The 25,085-nt window shown below is 53.9% G+C and overlaps 2 protein-coding genes across 2 annotated transcripts in view; both read left to right on the top strand.

The window, feature by feature from the left end:
* Positions 1 to 981: 981 nt before the first annotated feature.
* GPR141 (G protein-coupled receptor 141) lies at positions 982 to 1,992 on the top strand. The gene has a single exon (XM_048511920.1). It carries the CDS (start codon positions 982 to 984, stop codon positions 1,849 to 1,851), a length of 870 nt encoding a protein of 289 aa, XP_048367877.1. The 3' UTR covers positions 1,852 to 1,992.
* Positions 1,993 to 8,516: 6,524 nt separating this feature from the next.
* Positions 8,517 to 25,085, top strand: part of NME8 (NME/NM23 family member 8) — a 34,450-nt gene continuing 17,881 nt past the window's right edge. Inside the window, exons 1-6 of the mRNA XM_048510458.1 lie at positions 8,517 to 8,619; positions 11,172 to 11,218; positions 11,306 to 11,363; positions 13,285 to 13,391; positions 21,147 to 21,326; positions 24,535 to 24,688. Coding sequence (XP_048366415.1) covers positions 8,517 to 8,619; positions 11,172 to 11,218; positions 11,306 to 11,363; positions 13,285 to 13,391; positions 21,147 to 21,326; positions 24,535 to 24,688 — 649 coding nt within the window. The remainder of the gene's footprint in view (positions 8,620 to 11,171; positions 11,219 to 11,305; positions 11,364 to 13,284; positions 13,392 to 21,146; positions 21,327 to 24,534; positions 24,689 to 25,085) is intronic.

The raw sequence follows: 25,085 nt of genomic DNA, 5'->3' as shown, positions 1-25,085 counted from the left end.
TTTAAAGCTATCCAGGTTAGTGGCCATCACCACCTCCTGTGGCAGCATATTCCAAACACCAATCACACGTTGCGTGAAGAAGTGTTTCCTTTTATTAGTCCTAATAACATGTAATGGGGGGGTTTGAACCCGAGGAAACCCCCCTTTCCCTATGTCCTTGAACATGGTTGACCTTATTGGGAAAGGTAGAAACATCTACTACCAACACAGACTGAACAGGGAGGTTACCTCTAAAGGTAGGCCTCTAACAACAACAGAGACACCAGATGACTGTTGGAGGGAGCTAAGGGGGAAGGGAAAAGGGGGAAGGGAAAAGGGGTCACTCTAATCCTAGCCCTAACAAAGACTGACCTCCCAATAATGCTGACAAGAAGGAACATGCTGACACCTGGTTTTGCCCTGTGAGGAGCAGCTTGGGCCCCGCCTGCCAATCCACCCCAGTCTTGACAGTAACATAAACATAAATGAATGTTCTCTATATTGTTTACAATAATACCGTATATTGCAACTTGAAAGTTTCATGTCCTTGATAAGCAAGCCTTCCTTGTGCTGTTTCAAATGGCAATCGTTGCAGAAATATTTCAGATTTGGAGTTGCTGAACCAATTCCAGAGATGGGATTTTCTAATGATGAGGACCCACTGAAAAAAAGCATTTTTAGATCTCTGCCTAGAAGGGGGAAAAAGTCACCACTCCCTTGACTAGGTATAACACTAATTACAAATTTGAAATTATGATTTTTCCAAACCATAACTTTGTGTTCCTCTTCCTTTGATTTAAAATATTTCCTTCATAATGTCGCAACAGCATTTCTACTTCTTTGCTTTACAAAGGACAGTGATCCATATACTTTTAGACTTGTTTCAAAGTATACTTTCAAAACTTTAATAATGTTTGTTTGTTTTCCTAGTGTTTGACAGAAGGCAATTCTGAGACTCAGACTACAGAGAACACAGGCTTTCTAGACCTACTTTTTGAACCCATGGAGCTAACCAACAGCCCCTGGAAAGCCATCTTGATTACAATATACACAGTAGTGCTCCTTGGAGGGGTATGTGGAGCTATCACCATATCATTTCTCCTGGTGAAAATGAATACTTTATCGGTGACCACGACAGCAATCATAAATCTGGTGGTAATTCACAGCCTTTTCCTTGTGACTGTGCCATTCCGGCTGTACTACTACATCACAGACAAGTGGGTCTTCGGACATCCCTTTTGTAAAACTGTGAGTGTAATGATACACATCCATATGTACCTCACCTTTCTATTCTACCTGTTTGTTTTGGTAACCAGGAACCTTATTTTCTTTAAGTGGAAAGATAAATTGGAGTTCTACAGGAACCTGCACGCTATGGCAAGCAGCATAGCTATATGGATTCTGGCTGGTGTTATCGCTCTACCGCTCATTTACCATCACTATGGGAAAACTGGGGATTATAACAGCACCACCTGTTTCACATTCCACCAGGAGCTAAAAGAAAACTCCGTGAAAGAACTGAACTACAGTGTCATTGCTCTCATGGTTCTAATAACCTGCGCCCTTTTGGGCTTGCAAGTTTTCATCATTCTCAAAGTGGTCAAGAGGCTATCAGGATCCATTTGCTCACATCAAGAGTTTCGGGCCCAGCTAAAAAGTCTGATTTTCATTTGGGTCATCATTTTTTGTTTCCTTCCTTACCACTTTTTCCGGATTTATTACATTCAGAAATTTGAGGGCAGTTCTCAGTTGGAGATTTACAATGAATTTTGTTTGAGCATCACCGCAGTCAGCTGCCTTGATTTGTTGTCCTTTGTGTTAAGTGGAAGCCAGCTCTGGAGGCGACAAGGAATGGTCATTTCATGCTGTTAAACAGCCATCTGCTACATCGTAACGGCGTCTCTTGCTGGATAGGAGAATGGTATATGGCTCAGATTCATCGTTTTTAGGCATTATGCATATTTTACATCCCTGGAGGCATGCAAAAATGTTTTCTTTACTACATTTCATGGATGATACGTAACAGTTACAGCACCTGCATCACACTAAACCCCCTTCCGCACATGCAGAATAATGGACTTCCAATCCACTTTCACAATGGTTTGCAAGTGGATTTTGCGATTCTGCACAGTAAAATCCAGCTGCAAAATGCATTGAAAGTGGATTGAAAGTGCATTATTCTGCATTTGCGGAAGGGGTGTTAGAGATTTAAATACTATTCCTGTTTTCAAAAACTGGCAGAAAGTGCCATATTGATAAATGTATAATTAAAGGGAAATTGAAAAAGCAAACATCTATGACTCTTTATATGTGTGTACCTACTGATGCACTGCATTCACTTATAGTAGTACCAGGGACTTGAATTGCAAATCTCAGGGGTTTAGGTTGGGCACTGGACTAGTGAGGTACCAAAGACTAGGGGCGTTTCCCCACTTACCTGCTGCTGCGTGCTACTCTCCCCAAGTAGCGTGGGGTCCCTGGCACTCCCCACTACAGGGGCGGCGTTTCAAGCGCTTAGCACGCCCGGACTTAGCTACTCACTGCTCCAGCCCCCTCAGCCCGGCGTCATTTTCTGGCGCTCCTCTGTGCTTGAAGTGCGTGGGGAAGCCAGGGGTAGCCCAGCATAGAAATGACGCGCGCTGGGAGTAGCGCACAGCAACCTTTGGTCGAGGTAAGTGGGGAAACGACCTAGGTCTGGTTTTTTTCAGTAGGAAGAAGGGGCAATGATCCCAAGCCCAGCAGTGTCAGGGGCCCACTGCAGGGCCCACAGCTACAAGGGACAGCAGGACATAGGATGCCACATCAAGAAAGCATGATGCTTCCTCTCTCCGAAGCACAGCCATACTGCATTCAGATGAATCACTAGTTAATCTCTGACCCAAACTGTGTCCACATATAGTTAGATTAAATAAGCTTGGGCCAGTAAGTTCTGACCTTCTGGAATGTTCCTGTTCAGCTGATAGCTGCCTATCTTGTTTCAGTTTCCTGGGCAATGAGAGGAGCACAGAAGGGAAACAGGGTGGCCTTGGGCTAGTCACAGTTCTCTCAGATCTCTCTCGGTTGTCTCTGTTGCGGGGAGTGGAAGGGAAGACATTTGTAATCCATTTTGAGACTCCTTATATTTGAGAAAAGCAGGGTATAAATCCAAACTCTTCTTCTTTTCTTCATTAGATATGGAATTGATGCATCTTTATTTTATTTTATTTTATTTGACTTGATACCACACACTCCCCAGTCTAAGCTGGGCTCGGGCCAACTAACATAAATAACTAAACAGCAATTAAAACAATAATTTAAATTATTCAAATTAAAACATTTCATATAAACATCGCCAATGGCGATTTAAATTGCCCGTGTAAATCTCCGTTTCACCCAATTATAAAAGATCTAATTTGGACAAAGGGAAATATCCAGGTTTGGAGAAGAACTTTGCACGGGTCCCTTTCCCCAAAGGATTGACCAGTTATATTTCCCTCAATCTGTTTTTTCAAAAAACGCCAAAATCTTTTTGAAAAATCTTGGCTTGGATCCACTTTTGAGGGAATGGCATGGGCGGCCAACTGCTTCATTTTTCCCATCCCCCCACCTGATCTCCCACCATACACCATGTCCATTTTGTTTGAGCTGAGCTGCCAACCAGTGTGATAGTCCACCATTTCAGAAACATACACGAGCAGCACGTTTTCTTCCCTTGTCAGCAACTGTGAGCCCCACTTCATCCAAATGGGGACATTGCGAGTAATGGGCCTGTTTTCTTTCCTTTTTATTTATTTGGTTATTCAGAGCATGTAGCTAGGTAGACGCGCACCTTTGGATATGGATGGGACATATTGTTTTGCTCCCTTCTTGGAAAGATATTATTTTGCACATCACAACCTTAAAGGGGGGGGAGGGGGGTTGCATGCTTCACGTTTACAAGTGTCAAGGTTTCAAAGCCCTAAACTTTTTTTCCATGCTGGAGAAATGGAAGGGGAAGGTCCCGCTCAGGTTCCCGTGGTTGCTGTAGATTCTCCAATGGAAGCATTCCCTCAGACGAAGGTGGGAATGGGCAGAAGGGGGACTGTGGTGATGGAACAGCCAATCAGAATGCAGGAAAAATGGGATGTTTGTGCCTGTGCATTTGCACTGTGAAAAAAAATAGTGGGTTCGCGTGAAGGGGGCAGAAAGAAAATGCACTGTTTCCTTCATGGAAAATGGGCACTCATGCAAAGGACAAAAATGAAATAAAATAGACCCAGATTCAAAAATAAAAGATGCAACCCATTTTATTATTATGCCTTGTGGAATCCACCTCTGGTTAAACAAAAAAACCTGTGGAGCAAACAGCCATGAGGTAAGCCCTGCAGGCACAGGTGGCCTAATTTTTCTATGCCCATTTCACCATTGATTCCACCATTAGGAAATGGCATTCACCCTGCCTATGCCATTATTAGTCCTAGAAAGCAAAAAAATACAGGCAGGGGTCAATTAGAAATGAAGTGTTGTTAGGACCTTCTCTGTGTGTGTGTGTGTGCGCGCGCGCACGTATGACTGCATTAACTTTTGTGCGTGCACGTATGACTGCATTAACTTTTGTGCGCGCACGTATGACTGCATTAACTTTTGTGAAAATTGTGGAAAGGCCGCCAGGGAAGCAAAAAGAAAGGTTTCCTCCCATCCCTTCCCTTGATTTAAATGACCCCTTGAAGTTGCAAATAGCTTCATGGGGAAAAGCTAGCGCTCATAGCCCTGAAAATCACATGGCTGTGCAGCTTTTCCTAGCAGAAAAATCATTACGTTTAGCTTTGCAGATCATTTGATTTAGATTACTCTAAAGGCTTTTATTCAAATACTAGTTGGCATTCGTTCTTAAGGTCACTGTACAGTCACCAAGGCAACAACAGTCTTTCTCATGCTGGGTGCATTTTTATAGGCAAGACATTCGCGCAATAAAGATCATTCCGTAAAAATGAAAGAACAAGGCAAAAATAAAGATGGACAGTCTGGGACTGATGGAAATCAGAAAACAGGTTTTATGAACGATTCAGAAAGCTGAGGAAAGGAAGTGGAGAAGAAGTAGCTCTTCTTGATGAAGACCAAAGAGTGAAGCCGCTGGTGACTTCTCAAAAATTCTTAAATATTATAGCAGCAAATGAGAACAGGCTACAGCAGTATTGACTGCAGGATAATAAAGTGGCTAGAGTGCTCGAATAGGGTCTGAGTTTGAATCCCTGCTCTGCCAAGGAAGTTCACTGGGTGACCATGGGAGAGTCACTCTGACAGAGGGCAGAACAATGGCCCCTTCCGCACATGCAGAATAATGCACTTTCAATCCACTTTCAATCCACTTTGCAGCTGGATTTTATTGGCTCATTCCGCACATGCAGAATAATGCTCTTTCAAACTGTTTTCAGTGCTCTTTGAAGCTGTGCGGAATGGCAAAATCCACTTGCAAACAGTTGTGAAAGTGGATTGAAAGTGCATTATTCTGCATGAGTGGAAGGGGCCAGTGTTGGACACTGCTCTGGAGAGAAAAGTGGGTGAAACGATTTAAAATTTTGAGTGTGTGTTTCTTAAAGGTAAATTGTAGAAGGAAGGGAGTGAGGTGACTGCTTGACACCCGAGAGTATCAGTGAAGGGTTGTTATTTTTTTTGAGAGACAGAGTCAGGGAAAATATGGTGAGAAAGGGCTGAAGCAAACAGAAAACGGTATGATCTTAACAGCCTAAAGAAGATTTCTGATGTGAATCCTTCCTAGTGTTATATAAAATACAAAACTGTATAAAGAAATGGGTAGAAGACAAATAGAAGACAGTGGGAGACCAGAAATGGAGTAAAATCCTAATATGGTCATAGAGATGTGGGAGAGTGAGAGAGTAGATTTATATGACATAAAAGTTTCCTCAGCCAGAAGTCATTGCCTCAAATTGTTCTACTCCTTCTAGAGATAAGATAAATTACTTTATCTTTACTCCTTCTAGAGATAAGATAGATAACTATTAAGCTAAAGAGAATATATAAATAAATTTTAATTTGTTCAAATTAACCTGGAATCCTAATACTGTCACCACAGGCTTGGGGTACAGACCCAGAGGCAAATGAGCCAAACCGACAAAGGAATAAAATTAAAGAAATAATTTTATTCAGACCAACAAGGGCTTCCACTAGAATCAGGAGAATCACACACAACTGAGCAAAACCCGGGGTTTATAAAGGGTACAAGCCAGAGTATATCAAGAGAAAGAGAAGACCAATTGATTCAGATAGGATTACAACAGTTCTGTCATAATTAAGTCATCAATATGCCAATATGCCAAGAGATAGTCATGAGATGGTCTTATTGTTCTCAAAACATGCAGAGATTTAGCTTAGTTGTTTGACCTGATTTAGCATATTTCACACTATTGACATCCTGTTCTTCTGATGTTTCTACTTTCTTATCTGAATGTGCCTTTATGGCCCTGACTTGAATTAAACAATAGAAACTAACTATTGACACTCCTCTGGAGGATCTCAGAATCCTAGTACCAGGGAAAGTCTGTTTCTAGGCAGAAGACATGTTGATGTGTTTGGGGCTGTGTAGGGATGGGTGGAGGAAGGGGGAAGTGAGGATGATGTATGAGTCTGAAAGTATATGAGTATGATGTATTGTATGAAATTGTATGAGTATGATGTATGAGTCTGAAATTGTGTGCATCAAGGAATGCTGCTGTAAATTTCGTTGTGCGTGCACAATGACAATAAATGCTTATGCTTAAGACAGGAGTTTTCCCTCTATAGATGCCTAAATTCCGGGGCATGATTTATAATAAGAGGGGTCTTTTGATGACACTATGAATTCCATTAGGCTGAATGTTAAGGTGTCTCTTGTTTGGGGGATTATGGCTGCTGCTATCTGGGGGCCTGGCTGGAAGAGAAGGCCTGTGCCTACAATACCAGTAACTTATGAGGGTTTCTTCCTCAGGACCAAATAGACCTTCAAAACTGCTTTAGACTTCAGCCACAATACGCTAGGAGAAATTAAAAAGGGGGTTTGAATTAAATTCCTGGTTTATATATACCTTGGAAAGAAAGGAAGAAACAAAAAGTATTTTTCACACCTATTCACAAAGAAGAAAGAGAGTGGTTATCACAGTGAGGATAAATACAGAAATAAACAAATACATTCCTCTAGCCATTAAAGACTGGAATCAGCAGATCTGAACTTCCTTCCAAGGCAAATATGAGAGCAAATAAAAGAATGCCACCATATAATCTGGGCCAATGCAAGTCTCTGGGCTGCACCCTGGTCATCAGCCATGCACGGACTTCAACGAGCCATCTGTTTTTACTGCTAGCTTTGGAGTACAAAAATAATCACAAACCTGGAAGACAACAATACATGGCTAGTGGGCTACATTTGGCTGAGTAGAGCAGAAGAAGCTGCGCACTTCTAATTTGATGATGTGTGTGAGCATAAGCTGACTGCCTACCACCCAACAGCCTTCAAGTCCAACCTAACTATTTATTCTCCCGTCCTCTTTTTCTACACACATCCCCATTCCTAACTGTTGGCCTCTAGAAGGGTGTTCTCTGGTATCCATAGCAACAACAGCCAACTGACTGTTGACCCACGTCTCCTTCAGTTCTCCTTTTGTTTTTTTACAAGGGTCCACTTCATGTAAGGCTGTGGTGATCTTGGGTTCATTTACACTGTGGGCATTGTCTAAGAGCATGAGCATGGTGTGTGACTGCCAAAATACATCTGTATTGTACATTTAGAAGAGAAAAGCCAATGAGTTGGACTTTTTACCTTTGCTGTGGTGGTGCTGTTTGTTCATCCTGAGGACGGAGGGGTGACCTTTCTGTACCTGTCAAAACCCTACTTAAGAAGGGTGCTCCAAAGGTATATTGGTAAATAGGGCAGAAAATGGGGGCGGATAGGCCAGGACTTGGGAAGGGGATTCTAAACCTTTATTCCTGGAGCAGCAGTGGCGTAGGAGGTTAAGAGCTCATGTAGCTAATCTGGAGGAACCGGGTTTGATTCCCAGCTCTGCCGCCTGAGCTGTGGAGGCTTATCTGGGGAATTCAGATTAGCCTGTGCACTTCCACACATGCCAGCTGGGTGACCTTGGGCTAGTCACAGCTTCTCAGAGCTCTCTCAGCCCCACCCACCTCACAGGATGTTTGTTGTGAGGGGGGGAAGGGCAAGGAGATTGTAAGCCCCTTTGAGTCTCCTGCAGGAGAGAAAGGGGGGATATAAATCCAAACTCTTCTTCTTCTTCTGGGGATCAGTGAAAACAGGGGGGGGAATTTGGGAGGGGAAAATGGTTAGAAATCACTGTCTCATATTGTGGAGACTGAAGCATTCTTAAGTCATTGGATCTCTGTGGCTGTGTACATGCCATTGAGTTGAATCCAACCAGATTCTCTGGTGGAGAAAAAGGGTAGGAGCAGAGGCATTCTCTTTGATTGCCCAAAATAGGGATGCTAAAAATTGTGGGCCATACATGTGCAAAAGCCGTGTGGGGTGGGGCTGTGGGGGATTTAATATGGAGGGAAATTAAGTGAGACTGAACATGCTGCCTGAATCCAACCCATTATGTTTTCTGCCAGCGAGAGACTTAAAGTGCGCTGAGATCTTCTCAATCCCTGAAAACGGCAAATGCCAATTTATAACTGGTAGGCACCACTGTGGATGGTCATGGTGTGCTAGTGTTTTATATTCAGGATGAATACATATCAGCAGTTGTAAAGCCATGTCTCAGCATTTTATTTATTTATTTATAATTGGTTTTATACACCGCCCCTCCCCCGAAGGGCTCTGGGCGGTGAACAACACAATAAAACAATAGTTACAATAAAACCCCATTAAAACAGCAATCAATTTGCAGGTGTTGTTAATGTGTCATGATGAAATGCAAAGCCATTCTACCAATTTACAGAATATACATCGTTTATCAGAGAATGTAACGTGACTAGCAATGGGATCGGTCTAGAAAGCTAGTTTAAATCTTTTTTTCCCCCCAAAACGGCAAAAGCATACAGCCTCGATGAAAGACTTCCAAGTGTTTTAAACAAGTGGTTTGCAGAACTGCAATTCTAACCAATCATTGGTCTCTGTCTGTGGCGTGGCCTTCTCTTTGACTCATCTTCCGCTTTGCTACCTAACTCCTTGTGCTGGTATAAAAAAAGATGTAACCCAATAGTCTTATCCCTCCCTCCGCCCCCCAAGTAAACATGCTTAGGTTGTGGTGTCAGTCTAGGGTCCCAGGAGCCTAGGTTTGCTTGGTTTTCCTTAAGAGACTAGCAATAGCCAGAAATGATTATCATGTGCTACTAAATTTAAAAGAATAATCAGGTTCAGGAGTAGCTAGGTCCATAATCTATGTAAGTATGAGCAGTTCTGTGTATAAGATTATGATGATTGTACATGGATATAAATATGTTTTCCATTGATGTTTCATCAGCTTCAGCCTGCAACCCCTGCTTTTTGCCACGTCTCCCTCATTCCCTAGAAAAGTAGAGGATCTTGCTCTAATCGCTATAGCACTATAATAATATACCACTTTGGGGAGCCCTCAGAAATACCTTGAATGAAACAGTCACGTGAAATGCTGAGCAATGGCAGCAGCTGGGAGAAAACTGTGCAGAAAACTCCTGTGTGGAGGCGGCGCCGCTGATCTTCATGCTGTTCTTCCTCAGCGAAAAAGTGCTTTTTCCCTCACAGGACGTTTAAAACATTTTGCAAATGTTTTGAAAAGAACCATTTTGGCTTTTTTTTTTTTTTGTCTGCATTGCAGACTGTTGTCTGGAGAAAACAGTTCTTTTTGTTTTTTAAATTTTCTGTGAAGTATCATCGAAGCTACTAAAAATCTGCACATATTGCCAATCTTATATCATGTCTATCAGGGGTAGGATTCTAATCCCTCAACCACCGGGTCCCCCCCCCCCGCCGCCGCTGCCGCCGCCCAATTATCTGGCTGCGCCTTCTAGCTGGGGAAGGGGGGGCAGCTGGCCACCAATGGGGCTGCGCGCCTTAGGGCCGGCTGCGTGACCTTCGGGGAAGGAAGCCCAGCTGCAGCCTGGCACCAGCAGGCCTCCCGCAAAGGCTGCACAGCCTGGCAGCACATGACTCAATCTGTGGCCAACCAGGCCCACCAATTGGGCTGCACGCCTCTGGGTTGGTAATCTGGCCCCATTGCTCCTTCTGACAGGGGAGGGGGAGCGAGGGGCTTAACAACCAATTCACCCGAACCGGGCCAAACCGGCTGAATCCGACCACTGATGTCTATGTAGCTTTGAAGATACCTCACAGAATTGTAAAAAAAAACAACAGAAACATGACATGGAAGCACAGGGTTTTTTTTGTTACTCATCTCCCTTCACTGCCTAGCTATGCAGGCATCCCCTTTAACCCAGTGTGGCTACACAGCTGAGACCTGGGACCTCTACAAAGGGAAGCGCGACTGCTTAAAGTGCTTCCCGGTCAGCCATTCACTCGCAACCAGCTCCAATCTGCGTTAAAACAAAAGAATCTCGGATTCTTGAATAACCCGTTTTGGGGAAGATTACACGGGTCAGCCTCGCTTTAGGGATGGGAGCCATGCGAAGTCCCCCCAACCCACCCCAACAGGTTTTTTTCCCATCCCCAGCCCAGGTTTATTGGCCTGTGCAGAAGGGGCCAGAGAGATGGATAGGTCAGGACCATGACCATCTATCTTTTTTACTGCTCTGATGTTTTACTGCTCTTTGATGGGTAGATTGCTGCTCTCAGGAAATCTTCATTTATAGATTATACCTTCTATCCATACTGTATTTCTCCATCTTGGCAGCTTGAGTAAAGCACCCACCACCTCCCTCTCCATTCATGCTAGTTAGACTAGATTAGAATCCTTCCTGTATATTGTCTGGAATGGAGTTAGTGCTTACAATAATGAACTCGTATTAGTTTTACAAAGATAAAACTTTGTTTCTCAGTAGCAAACACACACCAGATCAATCCCACTGTGACATGTGCCTTGGGCACTCTGCTAACCCTGTATTCCTTCAGATGTAACCTATATTTGGGCGATACAGATATCAGAGTACAAATATAGGGAATGTCTATAAAATGGTTATTCTGCTACCAGATTCAACTTAACTTAGTATTAAGAAATAAAGCTCTAAGTTTTGGCCAGTTAAGAAGCTGACAGAATTGTCGTTCAAACCTTTTCTTTTCTTTTTTAACACAGCTGTAGTGAGTAACATGGCAGGCAAGAAAAAAGAAATACAGCTGCAGGTATACATCTTGTTTTTTACTTTAATAATTTAACTTGAAACATCAGCACTTTAGAGCTAACAAACCCCTGTGTTTTCTTCCCTTTAGACAACAATACTCAATCAGACTCAGTGGGACGAAATGTTGTTGGTTAAAGGTCTAACAGGTACACTAATCCCCTGTCTCCTTAAATACTACATTGCCTCTTGTGTCTGTGTGTGTGTGGTCACCCAGTGTGGTTATCAAAACATGTATACACTATCTTACTGCATGAGGTGCCTCACAAAAATGAGTTACATGAATTCTCCCTTGCGTAGTGTTTCCTTTTCAGACTTGCTTCATGTAAACACTCTATTGCAGGGCAGGATAAACAATCCTTGGTGCCATCTGGCCTAGAGGGAAAAAAAAGTCCTCTCCTTTAATAGAAGCTTAATATGCAGAAATGGGCAGTTGAAATTTTTCATGGCATGGATTTGCAGCAGATCAAACTGTTTTTAAAGGGACAGCTAGAAGGACCAGTTTAAGCATTGGCAACTCTATGGAGAAGGCTTCCACCAACCTTTTGTCAAGAGTACCACAGTTGTAGCAAAGCATACCACTGAGAACCAACACCGTTATCACCTAAAAACATATCATGAACAATTTTACCAGCTTCATAGGACCTTAGTCCCTGAATTTTGACCTGCTGGTAATCTCTGCCACCTCTAACCTGCCACCTCTAACCTGCCACCTCTAACCTGGGTGTGAGAGTTCCCCAAATAGAATCCAACTATCAGCTCCCTAAAATCAGGGATCTGGTGTCTGATCTACAGAGGTCTTAATCAGTGGTGGGATCCAAAAATTTTAGTAACAGGTTCCCATGGTAGTGGGATTCAAACTGTGGCGTAGCGCCAATGGGGCTGGGCGGGGCACGACAGGGGTGTGGCCGGGCATCCGGGGGCGGGGCTGTGGCAAGGACGCAGCCATTGCGCTGGTCCTTGGGCGGGAAACAAATGCACGCAGGCGCAGGCTGCCACGTACGCCAGTGCACCTCCTGCTAGACTGCTTCAAGTTATGCGCGCTACTGCTGAAAGGAGGGGCGTAACTAAGGCAAAAATCACGTGGCAAATTCACCAATTAGTAACCCCCTCTCGGCACACACAAATAATTAGTAACCTACTCTCGGGAACCTGTGAGAACCTGCTGGATCCCACCTCTGGTCTTAATTGACCCCCATGGTATATTTCATTTCATTAATTTCATTTATTGGATGTATAGACCACCCTTCCCCGAAGGGCTCAGGGCGGTGAACAACAACAAATATAAAATATAACTTTAAACACAGTATAAAATAACTTTAAAATATAATATAAAACCAGCTCAAACCCCACTTAATAAAACCAGGAACCAAGTAACATCAGATGGCGGCATTTTCTTCCCCCCTTGCACCCACGGGGGGCCAGATGGAACTGGAGCGGTGCACTTAACCAGGCTGGCCAAATACCTGGAGGAACAGGTCCGTCTTGCAGGCCCTGCAGAAACTCTGCAGGTCCCACAGGGCCCTGACCTCCCTTGGGAGCCTGTTCCACCAGGTGGGGGGCAGGGCCATAAAGGCCCTGGCCCATGGGGAGGCCAGCCTGATCGCTTTTGGGCCAGGGATCACCAACAGGTCCTCCTTCGAGGAGCGGAGGGGCCTAACAGGGCGATGTAGGGAGAGACAGTCCCCAGGTATGTAGGTCCAAGGCCGTGAATGGCTTTGAACATCTGCATATTTGAAAGGCGAGATGCAGAGAGATCCATCACCTGACATCAGCATAGAACAGAAAGGATCCATTCTGCATATTTATGACATGGAGCATGCACCAGCCAGCAAAGGGTTTTGCAGTAATAGTACAGAAATCATAGAACTATGCATATGACGGAGTAGCCCTGGCATAAAAATACTCATTGCTACTAAATTCATATTCATTGCTATTAATTTGTGGCCTTGGCATCTGGTGTACTTCCAGTTTTCAAGTTTTTCCTCTGCAAAAGCAGATAAGCTCTTGTTCATTTGGAAAAAAAATATGTGGTCATTGAGGACTGACTGTCTGCGTATGTCTTTTCAGTAGTAGATGTTTATCAGGCTTGGTGTGGGCCTTGCAAAGCCGTGGTTACATTGTTCAGAAAACTAAAAAATGAATACGGCGAAGACGACCTTCTACATTTTGCTGTGGTAAGGATATAAATACGAAACTTTCCAGCGAGAAATGTGGCTTCAACTAGCCATTGCCTTCTTTTATTAGCGATGTTGTTGAAGCAAGGTGGCCGAGTTGGGAAATTCCTTGTGATTTGAAGTTAGAGCCTGAGGTAGATGCTGTTTGGGGAGGGACCTCCAAAGCAGACCTTTTCCTTCAGAAAATGGATCTCAGTCATCTGGAGATCAGTTGCATTTCTGGGCGACCTCCAAGCCCCACCTGGAGCTAACAATCCTATGGTGAAGTCTGTAATTAAACTTTAGTGTCATTGTCAAACTGTAATTAAGCTTTGTCATCCTTACCTATGATTAAGGTGGCCAGATTGTCACCTTTGTAAATCAGGACCCGGGCGGGCGGCAGGGCGGGAAACGAGAGCGCCCCAGAAGGCAGTGCGGGAAACGGGAGCGCCCTGTGACAGGGCAGGACACGGGAGCGCCCCAGAAGGTAGTGCGCTCCTGCAGCTGCGCACGTGGGAGCCTGCCACACTGCCTTCTGGGGCACTCCTGGTTTCCCACCCTGTGGCAGCGGCAGCCTTCCAAAAATCAGGACGGTTCAAAAAACCCGCGGGACACGGGACAAATTGTTTTAAGGCGGGACTGTCCTGCCAAAAGCGGGACATCTGGTCACCATACCTATGATCCAAGACAAGCATTATGAGTCAGCACTTTCCTTCAGCTCAGTAAGCAACTCAGCGTCCCTGGACACTGGGGGGTGCTATACCACTCTCAGATTGTCTAAGTATTATCTCCTTGAATGGGGTGTTCCTCTTTTCATCTTAACTTGGGAGCTGCCCTCTGACCCCTCCTCTCTCCCTCTCAGTGCTCATTTTTTGTTCTTCCCAGTCTCCATACGGCTTTTGATGGAGTCACACACATCTGCGGGTTTGTCCCGTAGAAACAGTGCCCTTCATACTTCCATACAAGCGATGCTGGATTAGCCGGCCATTTTGCAATAGGGAAAGTATTATTCCTTTAGGGAAAGTGTTCTTCCTTTTGACTGAATCTGCTTGTAAGTTGTATTTTTTTGCAACATACTTCTTGGGAGTTATATGTTTACTGCACTAAATACCATGCTTTTGGGACTGGGTGACCTCTGCTATATTCACCAGATATCCCAATAGTATTCCAAACTGAAGAGCTGTTTCCACCCACCCATTCACTCAGAAACCCATATCTTCTGAATTGAATGGCAGTAGTATGGGAAGTTGCTCATGTCTGTTTTTTTTACTGAGATTTCAGGACAGCACAGATACTTACATTTCAATGGTGCCACTTAATCGATACTGATCTTCACAGTCAACCAATTCTAACATGATAACATGAAAGCGGCATGTTGCAAAGCAAGGAAATGATGTGTTGCCCTTACCAAGCTAAACATATATTAGCACAATTTACATTTCACATATAATAGGAAGACAAAAGAATCCCAGTCCCCAGATCTGTAACTTTCAGACAGGGAAATGTTGTGCCTTCATATTTTGGAACATTGTTGTCTTCTATACATTTCAGATCCATCTCTGTAAAATATATATGAAAGAAGGATTTGGGTTTTCAAAAAACCTGGGAGTATGTTTAAGCCGTTCAGTGGGAATATGTTCAAATGTAAAAATAATTTGCCTTTTTTACATTAACTGAATTTGCACAGAATACTTGAAAAAGATGTGGAGCTTTCCGAAGTTGGGGGGTGATACCCACCAGCTTCTCGCTGAAGGAGGGAACCAAGATTACTAGTAGCAGTTTAAAGAGTCACAAGCTATGTGTAAAAACAAAACACAGTGCAATTATCCCACCCCCCACCCCCCCCCCCCCCCCCCCCCCCCCCCCCCCACCCCCCCCCCCCCCCCCCCCCCCCCCCCCCCACCCCCCCCCCCCCCCCCCCCCCCCCCCCCCCCCCCCCCCCCCCCCCCCCCCCCCCCCCCCCCCGCCCCCCCGTCCCCCCGCACCCCCCCCCCCCACCCGCGCCCCCCCCCCCCCCACCCCCCCCCCCCCCCCCCCCCCCCCACCCCCCACACACCCCCCCCCCCACCCCCCCCCCCCCCCCCCCCCCCCCCCCCCCACCCCCCCCCCCCCCCACCCCCCCCCCCCCCCACCCCCCCCCCCCCCCACCCCCCCCCCCCCCCACCCCCCCCCCCCCCCACCCCCCCCCCCCCCCACCCCCCCCCCCCCCCACCCCCCCCCCCCCCCACCCCCCCCCCCCCCCACCCCCCCCCCCCCCCACCCCCCCCCCCCCCCACCCCCCCCCCCCCCCACCCCCCCCCCCCCCCACCCCCCCCCCCCCCCACCCCCCCCCCCCCCCACCCCCCCCCCCCCCCACCCCCCCCCCCCCCCACCCCCCCCCCCCCCCACCCCCCCCCCCCCCCACCCCCCCCCCCCCCCACCCCCCCCCCCCCCCACCCCCCCCCCCCCCCACCCCCCCCCCCCCCCACCCCCCCCCCCCCCCACCCCCCCCCCCCCCCACCCCCCCCCCCCCCCACCCCCCCCCCCCCCCACCCCCCCCCCCCCCCACCCCCCCCCCCCCCCACCCCCCCCCCCCCCCACCCCCCCCCCCCCCCACCCCCCCCCCCCCCCACCCCCCCCCCCCCCCACCCCCCCCCCCCCCCACCCCCCCCCCCCCCCACCCCCCCCCCCCCCCACCCCCCCCCCCCCCCACCCCCCCCCCCCCCCACCCCCCCCCCCCCCCACCCCCCCCCCCCCCCACCCCCCCCCCCCCCCACCCCCCCCCCCCCCCACCCCCCCCCCCCCCCACCCCCCCCCCCCCCCACCCCCCCCCCCCCCCACCCCCCCCCCCCCCCACCCCCCCCCCCCCCCACCCCCCCCCCCCCCCACCCCCCCCCCCCCCCACCCCCCCCCCCCCCCACCCCCCCCCCCCCCCACCCCCCCCCCCCCCCACCCCCCCCCCCCCCCACCCCCCCCCCCCCCCACCCCCCCCCCCCCCCACCCCCCCCCCCCCCCACCCCCCCCCCCCCCCACCCCCCCCCCCCCCCACCCCCCCCCCCCCCCACCCCCCCCCCCCCCCACCCCCCCCCCCCCCCACCCCCCCCCCCCCCCACCCCCCCCCCCCCCCACCCCCCCCCCCCCCCACCCCCCCCCCCCCCCACCCCCCCCCCCCCCCACCCCCCCCCCCCCCCACCCCCCCCCCCCCCCACCCCCCCCCCCCCCCACCCCCCCCCCCCCCCACCCCCCCCCCCCCCCACCCCCCCCCCCCCCCACCCCCCCCCCCCCCCACCCCCCCCCCCCCCCACCCCCCCCCCCCCCCACCCCCCCCCCCCCCCACCCCCCCCCCCCCCCACCCCCCCCCCCCCCCACCCCCCCCCCCCCCCACCCCCCCCCCCCCCCACCCCCCCCCCCCCCCACCCCCCCCCCCCCCCACCCCCCCCCCCCCCCACCCCCCCCCCCCCCCACCCCCCCCCCCCCCCACCCCCCCCCCCCCCCACCCCCCCCCCCCCCCACCCCCCCCCCCCCCCACCCCCCCCCCCCCCCACCCCCCCCCCCCCCCACCCCCCCCCCCCCCCACCCCCCCCCCCCCCCACCCCCCCCCCCCCCCACCCCCCCCCCCCCCCACCCCCCCCCCCCCCCACCCCCCCCCCCCCCCACCCCCCCCCCCCCCCACCCCCCCCCCCCCCCACCCCCCCCCCCCCCCACCCCCCCCCCCCCCCACCCCCCCCCCCCCCCACCCCCCCCCCCCCCCACCCCCCCCCCCCCCCACCCCCCCCCCCCCCCACCCCCCCCCCCCCCCACCCCCCCCCCCCCCCACCCCCCCCCCCCCCCACCCCCCCCCCCCCCCACCCCCCCCCCCCCCCACCCCCCCCCCCCCCCACCCCCCCCCCCCCCCACCCCCCCCCCCCCCCACCCCCCCCCCCCCCCACCCCCCCCCCCCCCCACCCCCCCCCCCCCCCACCCCCCCCCCCCCCCACCCCCCCCCCCCCCCACCCCCCCCCCCCCCCACCCCCCCCCCCCCCCACCCCCCCCCCCCCCCACCCCCCCCCCCCCCCACCCCCCCCCCCCCCCACCCCCCCCCCCCCCCACCCCCCCCCCCCCCCACCCCCCCCCCCCCCCACCCCCCCCCCCCCCCACCCCCCCCCCCCCCCACCCCCCCCCCCCCCCACCCCCCCCCCCCCCCACCCCCCCCCCCCCCCACCCCCCCCCCCCCCCACCCCCCCCCCCCCCCACCCCCCCCCCCCCCCACCCCCCCCCCCCCCCACCCCCCCCCCCCCCCACCCCCCCCCCCCCCCACCCCCCCCCCCCCCCACCCCCCCCCCCCCCCACCCCCCCCCCCCCCCACCCCCCCCCCCCCCCACCCCCCCCCCCCCCCACCCCCCCCCCCCCCCACCCCCCCCCCCCCCCACCCCCCCCCCCCCCCACCCCCCCCCCCCCCCACCCCCCCCCCCCCCCACCCCCCCCCCCCCCCACCCCCCCCCCCCCCCACCCCCCCCCCCCCCCACCCCCCCCCCCCCCCACCCCCCCCCCCCCCCACCCCCCCCCCCCCCCACCCCCCCCCCCCCCCACCCCCCCCCCCCCCCACCCCCCCCCCCCCCCACCCCCCCCCCCCCCCACCCCCCCCCCCCCCCACCCCCCCCCCCCCCCACCCCCCCCCCCCCCCACCCCCCCCCCCCCCCACCCCCCCCCCCCCCCACCCCCCCCCCCCCCCACCCCCCCCCCCCCCCACCCCCCCCCCCCCCCACCCCCCCCCCCCCCCACCCCCCCCCCCCCCCACCCCCCCCCCCCCCCACCCCCCCCCCCCCCCACCCCCCCCCCCCCCCACCCCCCCCCCCCCCCACCCCCCCCCCCCCCCACCCCCCCCCCCCCCCACCCCCCCCCCCCCCCACCCCCCCCCCCCCCCACCCCCCCCCCCCCCCACCCCCCCCCCCCCCCACCCCCCCCCCCCCCCACCCCCCCCCCCCCCCACCCCCCCCCCCCCCCACCCCCCCCCCCCCCCACCCCCCCCCCCCCCCACCCCCCCCCCCCCCCACCCCCCCCCCCCCCCACCCCCCCCCCCCCCCACCCCCCCCCCCCCCCACCCCCCCCCCCCCCCACCCCCCCCCCCCCCCACCCCCCCCCCCCCCCACCCCCCCCCCCCCCCACCCCCCCCCCCCCCCACCCCCCCCCCCCCCCACCCCCCCCCCCCCCCACCCCCCCCCCCCCCCACCCCCCCCCCCCCCCACCCCCCCCCCCCCCCACCCCCCCCCCCCCCCACCCCCCCCCCCCCCCACCCCCCCCCCCCCCCACCCCCCCCCCCCCCCACCCCCCCCCCCCCCCACCCCCCCCCCCCCCCACCCCCCCCCCCCCCCACCCCCCCCCCCCCCCACCCCCCCCCCCCCCCACCCCCCCCCCCCCCCACCCCCCCCCCCCCCCACCCCCCCCCCCCCCCACCCCCCCCCCCCCCCACCCCCCCCCCCCCCCACCCCCCCCCCCCCCCACCCCCCCCCCCCCCCACCCCCCCCCCCCCCCACCCCCCCCCCCCCCCACCCCCCCCCCCCCCCACCCCCCCCCCCCCCCACCCCCCCCCCCCCCCACCCCCCCCCCCCCCCACCCCCCCCCCCCCCCACCCCCCCCCCCCCCCACCCCCCCCCCCCCCCACCCCCCCCCCCCCCCACCCCCCCCCCCCCCCACCCCCCCCCCCCCCCACCCCCCCCCCCCCCCACCCCCCCCCCCCCCCACCCCCCCCCCCCCCCACCCCCCCCCCCCCCCACCCCCCCCCCCCCCCACCCCCCCCCCCCCCCACCCCCCCCCCCCCCCACCCCCCCCCCCCCCCACCCCCCCCCCCCCCCACCCCCCCCCCCCCCCACCCCCCCCCCCCCCCACCCCCCCCCCCCCCCACCCCCCCCCCCCCCCACCCCCCCCCCCCCCCACCCCCCCCCCCCCCCACCCCCCCCCCCCCCCACCCCCCCCCCCCCCCACCCCCCCCCCCCCCCACCCCCCCCCCCCCCCACCCCCCCCCCCCCCCACCCCCCCCCCCCCCCACCCCCCCCCCCCCCCACCCCCCCCCCCCCCCACCCCCCCCCCCCCCCACCCCCCCCCCCCCCCACCCCCCCCCCCCCCCACCCCCCCCCCCCCCCACCCCCCCCCCCCCCCACCCCCCCCCCCCCCCACCCCCCCCCCCCCCCACCCCCCCCCCCCCCCACCCCCCCCCCCCCCCACCCCCCCCCCCCCCCACCCCCCCCCCCCCCCACCCCCCCCCCCCCCCACCCCCCCCCCCCCCCACCCCCCCCCCCCCCCACCCCCCCCCCCCCCCACCCCCCCCCCCCCCCACCCCCCCCCCCCCCCACCCCCCCCCCCCCCCACCCCCCCCCCCCCCCACCCCCCCCCCCCCCCACCCCCCCCCCCCCCCACCCCCCCCCCCCCCCACCCCCCCCCCCCCCCACCCCCCCCCCCCCCCACCCCCCCCCCCCCCCACCCCCCCCCCCCCCCACCCCCCCCCCCCCCCACCCCCCCCCCCCCCCACCCCCCCCCCCCCCCACCCCCCCCCCCCCCCACCCCCCCCCCCCCCCACCCCCCCCCCCCCCCACCCCCCCCCCCCCCCACCCCCCCCCCCCCCCACCCCCCCCCCCCCCCACCCCCCCCCCCCCCCACCCCCCCCCCCCCCCACCCCCCCCCCCCCCCACCCCCCCCCCCCCCCACCCCCCCCCCCCCCCACCCCCCCCCCCCCCCACCCCCCCCCCCCCCCACCCCCCCCCCCCCCCACCCCCCCCCCCCCCCACCCCCCCCCCCCCCCACCCCCCCCCCCCCCCACCCCCCCCCCCCCCCACCCCCCCCCCCCCCCACCCCCCCCCCCCCCCACCCCCCCCCCCCCCCAAAGGAAGGAAGGAAGGAAGGAAGGAAGGAAGGAAGGAAGGAAGGAAGGAAGGACGAGGAAGGGGGTGCACTCGCCGTGTCTCAAGTGCAACTTGCTGTCATTGGCATCGCCACCGCTGTCTATCTGGCCCGCTTGGCTGAAGGCAGGGCTTGGGGAGGCCAGGGGCGGGGCCAAATGGCTCTTTGGGTGCTAAAGGTTGCCAACCTCTGCTCCGGTGGAAGCAGGCTTCCAGCGATGGGCTATCAATGGAGCAACGTTTTGCATCATGGGAAGGTTCCTTCTGAACGCATATACAATATGCATGTGTCTATATACAGGCACATATACACACACAGTGCATGTACAACTGAATGTTTTATTTAAACCCCACATTTATCCAGGCACTGGTCTCTGGTTTCACTTTCTCACAGATTGTTCAACAGCAACAACAACAATGAGCCTTTATTGGCATGTGAAACAGGACAAAATTTCAGAGTAAAACAAGATTTAAAAACACCGTTAAAATTACTGATTTCCAGTATGAAATTTGCAACAGTCTCACAAAAGAGCACATCAGAGCTGTTCAGGAGGCTGGGCATCTTGGAACACTCTTGCCACTGAGAACATTGCAAGAAAATGGAGTTCATGTATTTCATGCATATTTGATCATATTTAGGGCATACAAAAAGAGAATGGTCAAGTGCACAGATTATTCACAGACAGGGAGGATGCGCAACCATTCGCTGTAACATGTGGATAGGACTGTAACATGTGGATATCAGTCATACAGCAAAGGGAGCTACCATACTTCACACAAACATGATGTTGTTCTCTCCTGGGCTACTCGTGGGAATTAGGCCTTTTATAGTGAAGATGTAAGACCCTGATATCTAACTAGTAACAGAGAGGTTGTTAAGTGACTATGCAGCGGAAGCAATTAACAGCCAAAGCTATTCTTTCAGCCTGAATTTGAGGACTTTGTTGCATTTATGGTGAGCGGACCAAGTCACATTCTGATAGTTGCAGAAGGTAAAGAAGCTCCTGATATAATGCCTCTTATGAAAGAACTGGGTGGGGAGGAGACAGAGGAGGAGGAAGAAGAAGAGGAAGCCCTGCTTGAAACAGAGAAACAGGCGGACCAAGTACCTGGAACTGAAAAGCCAAACAGGTAAATTCTACCTTAGAGCGTGTATTATGTATGTGTCATCAAGTCGCTTCCAACCTCTGGTGACTCTATGACTTAATGACTTCCCAAATATTCTATTATTAACAGGTGTGTTCAGGTCTTGTAAAATGAAGGCCATGGCTTCCTTGATAGAATCAATCCATCCAGAGGCATAGCTCCAAGGGCAGTGGTGGGATCCAAAAATTTTAGTAACAGGTTCCCATGGTGGTGGGATTCAAACTGTGGGGTAGTGCCAATGGGGCTGGGCGGGGCACGACGGGGGTGTGGCTGGCATTACGGGGGCGGGGCATTCCTGGGCAGGGCTGTGGCAAGGACGCAGCCGCTGCACCGGTCCTTGGGCGGGAAACGAATGCACCCAGGCGCAGGCTGCCATGGACGCCGGTGCACCTCCTGCCAGACTGCTTCAAGTTGTGCACGCTACTGCTGAGAAGAGGGGGGGTAACTAAGGCAAAAAATAATGTGGCAAAATCACCAATTAGTAACCCCCTCTCAGCACACACAAATAACTAGTAACCTACTCTCGGGAACCTGTGAGAACCTGCTGGATCCCACCTCTGTCCAAGGGGCAGGGGTGTGCGCAATGCATCGGGTGGGGGTGTTCAGGGGCGGGGGCATTCTGGGGTGGGACAGGGGCAGAGGACACACAAGTGCACCGCGTGCTTTCCCCCCTTGCTACGCCTCTGAATCCATCTCATGTTGTGTCTGTCTCTTTTCCTGCTGCCTGCAACTTTTCCTAGCATTATTGTGTTTTCCAGCTTCTCTTGTCTAATCATAATGTGACCCAAGCACTGAGGTAGCACTTTAGAAACTGCATTTATATGTTATGTTGTCTTTTATAGAAGTATAGTCTCTGATATCCTAATATAGTGTGATACCTTTCTGAGATGCCTAACCATTTCTAATAGACCTATACTGGAAGCAGGTAGACTTACAGTCTGCGGAAACCAATCATCGCAGCTCCCAAATAGTTTTCAAATGAACTTAGAATTGTAGGGTTTTAGAATGTTTGTTTGAAGAAGAGTAATTAATGTAGATAATCATCTTAGCTAGGCTAGTATTATTCTTTGCTAGGAAGACCCTTTCTCTCTCACACACACACCAATTCCTCTTGCACCTGGTTAGGAAGAAATAAACCTTTATTCTACTGTTGAAGGCTTTCATGGCTGGATTCAACTGGTTGTGGTGGGTTTTCCGGGCTATGTGGCCGGAAAACCCACCGTGGCATCTTCAGAGATGTATCACAGAGGAAAGCCTGTTACAGACGGTGTCCAATGACAGACTGCGTAACAGACTTCTCTGTATGATACACCTCTGAAGATGCCAGCCACAGATACAGGCAAAACATTAGGAACAAGATCTGCAAGACCACGGCCACCCAGCCCGAAAAACCCACAACAACCAGTTAAACCTTTATTGTCTGACAATAGGGGAAACTTCTTGGTTGAAATATCCTGCAGATTGCTGAACTGCAAACTGTGGATTCGGCAATATGTCACTATGTTCCAATTTTCAAGGATATTTGAGAGATTTTGGGTCTCCACTCTCAGTTCTTGGCAACACTTTCTATACTGTTTGCTGATAAGAACTGTGTATTGCTGTATGGCACCAGCCAAGCCTCTAATAGTTGGCAGTAACTCTCTTAAGGTGATGAATTGATCTCGGGCTGCCCCCGGAGCTCGTTGCCATACTAAGATCTCCTCCCATAAGTGTGAAAAGCACACCTCTTTTGAGACATGGGTCCTGTGTTTTGATCTGAGCTTAACCTGTATTGACATGTAAAGGGATAGATCAATGTGATGTAACCAGTGATGTACCGATGATGTACCATTGATTTATGTGTAAACCACTATAAAACCAAGTGCCTGCATTCAGTGCTTCGCTTCCACCTTGGGTCAGAAAACCTGCTATTTTGCTGCAGCTTAAGAAAGCCTTTTTATTCATCTGCACCTCTCTCCTCTCAAGTTTTTTTATTGGAGTCTGAGTCTTTGGAGACCCAATCGTGATTCACTAGTGCATGGTATCAGTTTGATAGTCTCAGTTTAGTCACTTTAGTTTTTAAGCAGAGTTCAGGCATGATTTGATCTAGAGCACTGGCGTAATGCCCATTGGGAAAGGTGGGCAGCTGCCCAGGGCATCACCTTGTGGGGGGCATCAAAATGCTGGATTCGTTTTTGGGTATTTTTAGTGGTTTTCCTTTTTTGGCCTGCAGGGGGCACAGTTTTTTGGCTAGCAGCACCAAAATTTCAGCATATCATCAGGAGACTGTCTTTATGCTCCCCCCCAAGTTTGGTGAGGTTTGGTTCAGGGAGTCCAAAGTTATGGACTCCCAAAAGGGGTGCCCCTATCCCCCATTGTTTCCTGCAGGCACCAATGTCCTGGTGTAAAAACAAATTTGGTTGTGGTGGAGTGGCCTCCCATGGTGGGGGGGGGGGCATCCAACTCAGGTTTTGCCCAGGGCTACAGTTTGCCCAGGGCTGCCTCGTTATGCCCCTGATCTAGAGTGAGCCCTTTAGGCACATTGATAATCTTTCTTGCATGGGAAGGACATCATGTTCAGGCATGTGCAACATCACTGCATAGAGCTGCCCTGTCTTCCAGCAATTTAACAGCATATTGCATGGATGAATTGTACATAGTATTTTCCAACTCTGCTTAGACTCTCTGTGTTTTCTTACTGTACCATGCTATGCCCACCCATCTGTGCCCCAATGCTATTTATGGTATGATCTAGTAGGAAAAAAGGTAAACATCAGAAACCATCAAATGTAAGATAAGAAAGAACAGCCAAGGTTTTATAGGGATAAGAGGTGACCAAAGTCAAGCTGATATGTACTTGGAGTACAATGTTCCTCAAGACAACTGATGACTATTTTAATGCTGTTAAAAACCTCAAATGGTGTAAGAAAATCCCCTGGAAAACAATTTATTTCTTCACATTTCCCCTTTCTGTTTTAGTAAATGCCAAAAATTTGCTCCAGAAATCATTCTTTGTATTATATATTTACTATTTCAGCAAGATTCACTGTCTATGCGAGCGGTATTGTTTGTTTGTTTGTTTCACAGTTGCTGTGATTGAATTACTGAGGCAAAACACTAACAGTGTGTGTGTGTGTGTGTGTGTGTGTGTGTTCTCTTTTAGTTTGCATGGTGTCTTGGAAAACCAGGAGATGTCAAATTTATGTGAAATTCATGATACTGTTGAAGAAGCAAGCAGGCAACTGGCTTTCTTCTTCCCTGGTTTTTCGAAAAAGAAGACAGGCCCTGCTGTCGAAAGAACGTTGGCCTTAATTAGACCCGCACTCTTAAGGGAAAGAAAGGGTGAGTGAAGCCTGTGACATTTCCCACCTGCAACAGGTATACGTTTCTGATGAAATTTGCAGTGCGATACAATACAATTTTTGCAATATTGATACTTGATATTAAAGTGCATATTAAGCTATAACTAAATTATAGCCTTCTGGGGATGGGTGGTTCCTAAATCTAATAATTAATTAATAGATAGATAGATAGATAAATAAATAAATAATAACAAGACAAGTTTTCCCTGCAACAAATTTACTTTGCCCATTACTCCTGAAGTAGTTTGAATATAAAGAAAAATCAGGGTATCAAGCCATGCATTAGAAAACTGTGTTCGGCTATCTCATGTTTATGCCTCATCTCTGCAATGAACTTGACAGGTAGTTGAAGGAAGCTGTTGGTAGCTGGGAATATC

The sequence above is a fragment of the Sphaerodactylus townsendi genome, linkage group LG11 (genome assembly GCF_021028975.2).
Source record: "Sphaerodactylus townsendi isolate TG3544 linkage group LG11, MPM_Stown_v2.3, whole genome shotgun sequence".
NCBI classification, from domain to species: domain Eukaryota; kingdom Metazoa; phylum Chordata; class Lepidosauria; order Squamata; family Sphaerodactylidae; genus Sphaerodactylus; species Sphaerodactylus townsendi.
Note: the sequence above shows the minus strand (reverse complement) of the source record. Positions and strands in the feature narration are given on the sequence as shown.